Raw genomic sequence first — 8,959 nt, forward strand, 5'->3', positions numbered from 1 at the left:
TTCTGACCAGTGAAATATTCATCAGACAGGGCAGGACTCCGGCCCACACACACACAAACACGGAAACGCTCCACAACTTGGTCAAATACCTTTGAAAGAGTTGGTGGAACCAGATGCGTGCGTGACGGCTCCATTCAAGTTTACACGTCTTCTTCTAAGCACCAACCAGTCAGTAATGTGTGGACCGACGACAAGCGGGCCTGTTTGAGGTTGGACAAGGCTACAACTGGGATACAATGGAAGAGCTGATTCGTTTGCATGAGTTAGAGGTGAAAGCTAAGTGCAAAAAATCCTTATTGCAACTCATCAGAATAAATCACAAGATCACATAAAAAAACAGTAGCTGCTTTCTTAATAAGACAAGGGCTAAGGGGATGTGGGGGGGGGGGGGGAGTCAGCAAAAGGGCCGTCTTAAGAAGCTGTATACACAAAATAAAATTTCCTTTGCATTTTCTTCAAAAACAAAAAAAAAATAACCCAAAATTAACTTGCTATCACTGCTGAAAAACAGTGGCAACAAACCTAGAAATTTAACACTGGTGGTTGAAGAACTAAAATCAAAAAAGGGCGACTGGCTGAAATATATCAAGCCACATGTTGAAGCATGAGCAGTTGGCAGAGAAGTAGGTTCTAAATGTCCAAACATCAACGGCCTGCTATTGGTAGTTACACGTGTGTTAACCCAGTAGCCAGATAAATGGCAGGATGATCCCACTGATGAACTGGATTGAGCCCCACCACTGACACAGGCAACTGAGAGCTACGGTGATGAAGTAACAAAAAGAACAAGTGGGCCTTTTAATGCAGAGGTGACTCTCTGGCAGAGTTGGGTCCAACATTTGGCGAGCGACTTTATTCACTGAGTGAGACGATTTGATCATGGCCCTCACTTCCTTATTAAGGTGGTGGGTGAGGAGGATGAGTGAGGTGAAGGGAGGGGGAGGGCACAGAATGAGTCTAGGATCAAGTGGCTTTCTACTCGACCGGCAGCACAGCACATTGTCAACCTCTTTAAGAACTGTCTGCACCCCACAATGAGCTGCTGAATTCCTTTGTTGTCTCCTCTCCAGGTCAGCGACGCCTGAGGAGAGCGTGATGCTGTCCAGACCCACACACACACACATACACACACACATCCAATAAGTGTTCTGATTGCAGATCAGTGATTTGTAGTAATAAGAGTAAGGGAAAGGAGACAGGGAACAGACTTCATTCAACATCAGAATAGACCAAACGGAGACTTTCAGTCCCCGTTTTCATTTTCGTCACAGGTTCTTTTGCACAGCGTTTGGAACGTCTGTCTGTCCATCTGTGCATCTGTCAAACATGAGCCCCTCCATCCATCTATCCCCCCCTCTCTTAGCCTCGGCTGTGAAGGCTTTTACCCACCCACCCCCCCTCACACACACATATAGGCAGGCAGCAGATCAGATCATCCTGTTGCGTTTGTGTGTAGGGGAGTCTGTGATGACATCACTACACTGGGTGGAGTTTCGTTTCCTGGTCCCTCCCCCTCCGGCAGAGGCGGAGCCGGTAGAGTCCAGATGCAGTGCCATCTCCTCGGCGATGAAAGTGTTGAGGTCGACGTCTTGGAGGCCATTGCGCCTGCTGCGGCACACCGGCCCGGAGCCTGAAGTAGCGCCACCGCCAGCAGCGCCTCCATTACTGCTGCTCCCACTCACGTGCGTGGGAGACCCAGGTGCACCGGAGCGAACGCTGATGCTAGCCATGGCTCCACTCAGACCTGTAGAAGGGGGGGGGACAAGAAGCTTTATTACCAGAAATAAATAAGAAACTGTTCTTAATGTTTTATCTGGAAAAATAAAGGTTTAAATAAATAAAATAAATTAAAATATCTTAAAAATGTAAAAGGGGTTGGGGGCGCCCATAGCTCAGTTGATAGGGCTACCCCCCCCCCCCCCCCCAGGCCAAGGCCCCGCAGCGGACCCGGGTTCGAATCCTGCCCGGGTCAGTTCTCTGCATGTCCTCTCCTCTTTGCCCCATTTCAACACTGTCTCCCCAATCTGTCTAATAAAGCAAAAATGCCCCAAAAATAATCTTAAAAAAAAATTAAAAAAATGTAAAAGGGGTTCAATTAACTTGTTACACTACAAAGTGTAAGTTCAGTAGCTGCTGCAACCATTCAACTTCATTATTTACAAACTTTGTGATAAGACAAGCTACCTGTTGTGATTTTTGTTAAGACAGCAGCACCTTGTCAAATGTTTTCCGAGCAAGCAAATTAGAGATGCATCAATCCTCATCTTCAATATTACACTTGTATAATCCCAAATGGCTAGTGTATTGTTGACACAACAGGGCAGAGAGAAAGTAGATTGTTTTGCTTAAGTAGTTTTGCATCGTCAATGTTTTACCATGTTAGTGATTGAAGCATTTATCTTAGACCTTAGAGATGGTAAAAGCCATGTCCCTTTTTTTCCTCAAACACATATTGTTATTGTGTGGCTATGTGTAAGATGTTCTATTATGAAGCGCAGGCTGTTATTCCAGTGTCTTTTTCAATTCAGAAATTCAAGCTTCTTCAATCGGCAAAAAACAGCATTGAAAGCAGCCATCTCTCAAACACACGGCTAGTCATTAAGTGCAATAACTTTTTCTGAAAAATATGACTCACTTCTGCAGTAAGCTGGGAACATTGCATTTGACTTTACAAAAGGAGGTGACAGGTGTAATTTACAACCACAACGTGGTAAACCAACCAAGAAACAATCTATTTATCTGCCATCTACGTATTTCTATGTATTTTTGCAAATAAATAAGTTTAAGTGTGTTACCACCACATTAAAACAAAACTATGTTAATCTGATTGTCTGAGGGAGTCGAAGATGCAGAACAAAATGCTATTTTTTTATTGTAAATTGAAATTATTTTGTCCGGCACAGCACACAAACACCGGTGGTGAAGAGCAGAAGTTATTTGATAACAGAGGAGACTGAAACCTCCTAACACAGATTGAACTTGTGTGTCTTCAACCTAAACCACCAAATGCCTAACATCATCCACCCTAACCTCAGCTGCACCCTAAAATGGCTCCTTTAAAATATGAGGATCATCAAGATGAAATTATGAATTGCGCTGACAGCACAACAGAAATAACAAACTGTTAAGTAACTGACTTACAAGAAGAAAAAAGTTGCATCGGCAGGATGTGGCAGACTACGACTACTGAAGGACAAGCATCACACACACACACACACACACACACACACACACACACACACACACACACACACACACACACACACACACACACACACACACACACACACACACACACACACACACACACACACACACACACACACACACACACACACACACACACACACACACACTGAGTGATTTAGTGAAGATCAGTACTAGTCCAATACAAACAACTGCCAGTGTGAAACTTCATTTTATTTAATCTGTGGAAACAGGGCGTCCCACCCACACTTTGGAGAATTTAATTTTGAGTATACCCACACACACCAAAACAACAATTGTTGTCACCTTTTCCTCAAAACCTACAGTGCCATTGCTTTTCTATTAGGGGTGTGCACGTGTAACCGTTTAGTAAATCATAACCGTTTAGGAAAAATCAATAAACGAAAACCGTTTTTTTTTTTTTTCAAATTTCAAAGTTTTTAAATATGTTCTGGAGACACGCGTTTATTGATTTTACATCACTAATAAACTAATTGGGGAGGATAAAAGCTAGTCTGCCGAGAATCTGTCTGTCCCTCGGCGAGTGTGTGTGTGTGAGTGAGTGTGTGTATCGGCACACACACACACACACGGGGAGTCGCCGTGCCGGTGCTCGACTCACAGCCACGGAAGAGTGATGAAAGATAACCTAAAGATTAAAGTTACCCGGTTGACGTGAACTACGCTCGTAAGTAGCCCGAACTTTATAACACCTGTTCAACATGCATTTAACGTGTACATGTAGAAAGCGATAGGCTATATTAATCAGGAAATGAATGAAGCCCGATTATGACGGCGAACACGTGTGTGTGTGTGTGTACCATGGACCTATTATAAGAGGTGTGTAAACGAGCGTAGTTCATGTCAATTGTGTGTTTACAGGCGAACGAACGCGCGTGTGTGTGTGTGTGTGTGCGCGCGCGTCTACAAGACGGCGGGGGCACGAGGACAATGACGTCACGGTTAACCGTGTACACGAAAAAAAATTTGACGTGTACACGGTTAGGCATTTTTGTAAACGTTCACACCCCTATTTTCTATTCAACAACGTAGCTGCCTCGTTGGGTGTCCATCCAGTTTGTGACTAGAATGAACACTAGTGTATAAGTTGTGAGCAAGACTTGCAGATAAAAGTTTCTCCTCACCATGAAGTGCTATGGCCTCCCTGAAGGGCTGGAGGTCTGCTTCCACAGATGACCCAGTCTCAGCTGGTGAGTTAGCCCGGCTGGGGGCCACCATGGCCAGCCGGGGGTTGGCCTTGCTACTCCTGTGTGGTGGTGCTTTGCCGCACAGGAAGCTGATGAGATCCTCCCTACGGATGGTTCTCCGACGCTTTTTGACCCAGGCCAGCATATCCTGCAATCCAATATGAGAGTGATCCATCACTCAGATAGCCACACTTTGATTTAATTAATAAAACACCACTTTGTGTCCAATCTGTTCTGACACAAGATAATGTAGGTGCCTCACAACAAGTGACAAAGTAGTAGTAGTAATTTTTTATGATCATAAAACAATAATTATAAAACATAACACAGTGTGACCTCAATCAACATTGAATAGCGACTAAAAAGGCTTTGTAACAAGACCCACCTTATTACGGCGCTGGTGGCCTATCTGGATGGCCCGATCAAAGCTTCTCTGATGGGCTTCCACGCTCTCTGTGATGGTGGAAGCAAACATGAGAACAATTATTATTCAAAAGCAAAGCAAATAGGTTGGTACTTTTAACAACCAATATTTTTGATCCAAGAACAAACTATTAGGAAATATAGATAAGTAATATAAACATTATGGGTCATAATGTATTCAGTTTTAGTTCAGTATGACTTTATATAAATATAACATCACATGACTGTGATCAGATAGAAAACTAGACTAGATCAATAGCAAATTGCTTTGAGAGGGTGCTAACTAGTAGTACTCACCCCTCTCTAGTGCTACTCTACCTCAGAATCTTCTGCCCATTTTTTTGTGGGGGGCGGGGGGGTTGACTGCCATATTAAGAGACGAGTCCAGTCCAACCCCATTCTTACTACAACAAAACACTGACACTGGTGAATTCCTGACATTGTTATAACCAAGTTTAAAAATGCAGTCCGTCTTTTGTTGTTGTTTATTTCTCTAGAATAACCATGTCGTTCACTGACATACAAAAACCTACAGGCCATGCTACAGACTGATCAATGTGAAGCTGATAAGAGCGATAATGACCAGGTCTATTTACCATATGTAGGGTGATTATCATTAAAAACAAGAGTACATTTACAATGAAAATGATAGCCTGCTATTGCCCATATTGACAAAATAAAAAATTCAAACTGTAGATTTTGTAAGTTGGCAGATCAATAAATCCTACTGGAAAGCACAATGATAGAACTAATGAGGATGTGGCTAAATACCTTTATAGAGGTTGGTAACTGCTGTGGCAGAGTTCTGAAATGGCACCCACAATGACAGGCCCTGTTGATGGCATACTCGGTCTGTTGGAGAGAAGGGGAAATAGGTTTGGTTTCAATACATTATATGCCATGTAATTTATGCACGCACACATGACTAATGTGACTATTAGACAACACAACTTCTCAGAGGCACAGCAGCTTGATTTATAGCTTGTTTATAGGGCTAAAGCAAAGATCATTCGCCATTTTGTCTTGCATCTACAATTGCATAGACAGGGTTTGGCATAAAAATAACTGTCAGCCAGCCAGCGCTAGATGGCCAGCTTGGCAGCAGCTTGTTTAGCAAGAAAGCACCGGCACACCAACTTTACTGCCCTCTCAGCAAGAAAGTTGCAAAGCCGTGTCAAACACACACCAAACATGGATAGACGTACAAACTAAAGCTCGGTCAATTTGGATGGGAATGTGACATGTCTGGGAGCATCACGACCATTGCAGATTGTAGAGAAACCAATATTTCCACAGCGAACCAATAGTATCCTCGCCATTTTGTGATTATAACGCTGGCTATGCGTTGCTTTAACAAACTGCTCACTCAGCAGCAAACCGGGAATTGAAAAGCTAAGTGTACACCTCATGTGCTGTTAGCTTCACACCCTGATAGCACACATCCACGGATTACTTGCCCTTTAAAATAGATCGTTACACTAGCAGTATACAAGAGACTGTCATCTGGGAATGTCGCGTAGCTACGATTGTTGTTACCATCGCCATTTTGTAACTAGCCGGGCTAACGTTACGTTAGCTACCCGCTGTTGTCCAACTTGGTGTCAACAAGCTCGCTTATTGACAAAGAAACACGTTACATTAAAACACTTGAATAGTGGCAGCCAATCTACCTGTGGTTGTTTCAGTCAAATAGGGTGTATCACACACGATTGGATTATATAACAAAATTGTGTCACTAAAATAAGCTAGCTAAATTTAGCATTGCAAAATCAGCTGTAAACGTTACCAAGTATTGGCCAGCGAGTGTGCTACCAAGCTAGTTAGCTTTGTGTCGACGCTTAACGTTAATACACAGTGACGCTTGGTAAGGGAGTAGCTAGGTTGCTAACCCAAGAGCCAGCTGTAAACTGGAGATGGAACGTTATGGGAAGAAGCGAGCAGAGGGCGCTTATCTGGACCTTTGTATAACTGAGCCACGGCGGTGGCGGAGTTCTGGAAGAGATGCCACAGTTTCTCCTGGTCGTTGTCGGCCTCCTCCTCACTCGGCTCCCTTTGCTCCGCTTCGGCCAAACACTGCCGCTCCCATTTTGAGAACCAGTGCTCGGGTCCGTGTTCCTGTATCTCCGGGTCTCCGTCTTCCTTCTTCTCCTCCATTTAATGCACCAAAACTCGATGAAAATGCGAGTTTTAATTTGTTAAAAGATTTATTTATATACACCCTATGAATAATTACTTTAGCAAATTCATAAGTACTGTTAGCGTATTAGTAGGCTATTTCGCACTACAACAACACATTGTTCGCCGTTGCCACCATCTGTGGAGATAAGCTAGCTAACTATTTTTCCTAGCTGCCGACGTCGGAATATATACAACGCAGACTATCCTGTTATGCGCTTTGTCCCGCCCATTGTACTGAATGTCCACGACCATTGGCGGAATGGGAGCTGCAGGATGGGCTCGAGGACTTTGCTAAGAATCTCACTGGCCCTTCGACACGTCCGTCATATTGTTGACACAAAAGAACCTCAGTGAAAATTCTCCATTACTAAAGTTCGCAAGAGAGTGGAAGTTTAGTCATGTTTAGCCTCTCCTAGAATTAAAAAAAACTCAAGAAGTAATAATAAAATATAATGTAATATGTTTTCAAAGACAAAAAAAGGCTCCAATAATAATATAAGGAAAGACCCATCTGTACAGTCTTAAAAGTCCATACATGGTCCTTATGGGATTACTCACCCATGGCGATACATTTTATGATAGGCTACGCTAAAAAAACAAAAACAAAAAACAAACAAACAATGCTTTAATAAACAGTGAGATAAGATAACCGGCCCTGAGTCACTAGCCTCTTTTGAGTAGGATCCGTCTTCCTCAGACCTGCGCAATTATGACGCGCGTCTTGCTGAGCGCACAGCATTTTTGCAGCATTTTTGCTGTGCGCTCAGCAAGACGCGCGTCATAATTGCGCAGGTCTGAGCAAGACTCAAACGAGGCTACACATGGGCTACTTTCGTCAAAAGCCCAATGGCGATGGTTTAAGCTCGATTTTATTTCCTACCACTGGATGGTGCCATTCACTCAAAAGCGAATTGTCTGTTAGTAGTGCCACGGACGGACGGTCTGTTTTCAGCAGTGCAGATACTGTTTAGACAAGCGAAGTGTTAACATAGAAACTGCCTTGATAATTCATGATTAGATGTAAATCATCCTACACAACGGTAATAACCAGTTGGTTGACCCAGTGCTATAAGAGTTTGTATAGGCTATTTTTTCTCCAATGAATAAAGTGAAATATTTTGAGTTGGCCTATTGCTGTATCTGTTTAAAAGTTGTAAATTGTTTTGCCTTTATGCGCCAGTGTATTTTTTTTAATTAAAGAAAGACTTGGAGTTGTACCGGTTTTTTTCAGTGTGCTCCCAACTTGGTAAAAGTGGTGAAGTAGGAGAGGTCAAGTAGGAGAGGTTGCAGGCTAATTTTGGTGGATAGATAATTCGGGAATTTTGGATTCCCAGCAATCTTGGCATATTTTCTGTAAATTGCCCCATGTTTCATATTCAAGGTTTAATAGGTTTAATTAACCTTGAATAGCAGACAAACACAGACCTGCAGTAGGAGGCAACTTTTGAGGGAAACAAATACCACAGAGCATAAGGACATCACTCTCTGTAGCCTTTCACGTAAGCCTATCTATCACACATACGCAAAAATAGACCGGTGCTTAATATGGCACAACATAGGACCGCAAGGTGCGCACGTCAACTTGTAGCCTAATCAATTGTGGTTAAAAATAAGCTAACTAGCCTATGTAATAATGGCCACAAAACAGCCACTATTGAGTCTTTCTAGTCAGGCTACTAACAATAGAGTGGACGTCTCCTGGGCCTGATGAAGGGTGGAGTAGTGGTATTTTAGCAATCTAAAAATCCTGCATGTTTAAGTAAAGGTAGGCTATGGCATTATAAAATGCAACCCATTTAGCTAAATGGTCCTGTGCCCCCTGTTCGTGGTTAAGGGTTAGGGGGTTCGTTTTTGTATTATTATTTGGCCTAATGGGTGATGCTGTCCGTAATATTAGTTTTTTTGCATACACAATTGTAGGCTAGCTATTTCAAGGAATCGCA

The 8,959-nt window shown here is 42.9% G+C and overlaps 1 protein-coding gene across 1 annotated transcript; it reads right to left on the bottom strand.

Annotated features, from left to right (window-relative positions):
- Nucleotides 1-1,420: 1,420 nt before the first annotated feature.
- On the bottom strand, nt 1,421-7,169 carry hapstr1a (HUWE1 associated protein modifying stress responses a). Its single transcript, XM_080043815.1, has 5 exons — nt 6,797-7,169; nt 5,610-5,690; nt 4,801-4,868; nt 4,353-4,563; nt 1,421-1,744 (listed from the first exon to the last, which is right to left on the bottom strand). The coding sequence occupies exons 1-5, from the start codon at nt 6,990-6,992 to the stop codon at nt 1,428-1,430; spliced, it is 873 nt and encodes a 290-aa protein (XP_079899941.1). The 5' UTR covers nt 6,993-7,169; the 3' UTR covers nt 1,421-1,427.
- Between the last annotated feature and the right edge of the window lie 1,790 nt (nt 7,170-8,959).

The sequence above is a fragment of the Ammodytes marinus genome (assembly GCF_949987685.1).
Source record: "Ammodytes marinus genome assembly, chromosome: 16".
In the NCBI taxonomy this organism is placed as follows: domain Eukaryota; kingdom Metazoa; phylum Chordata; class Actinopteri; order Uranoscopiformes; family Ammodytidae; genus Ammodytes; species Ammodytes marinus.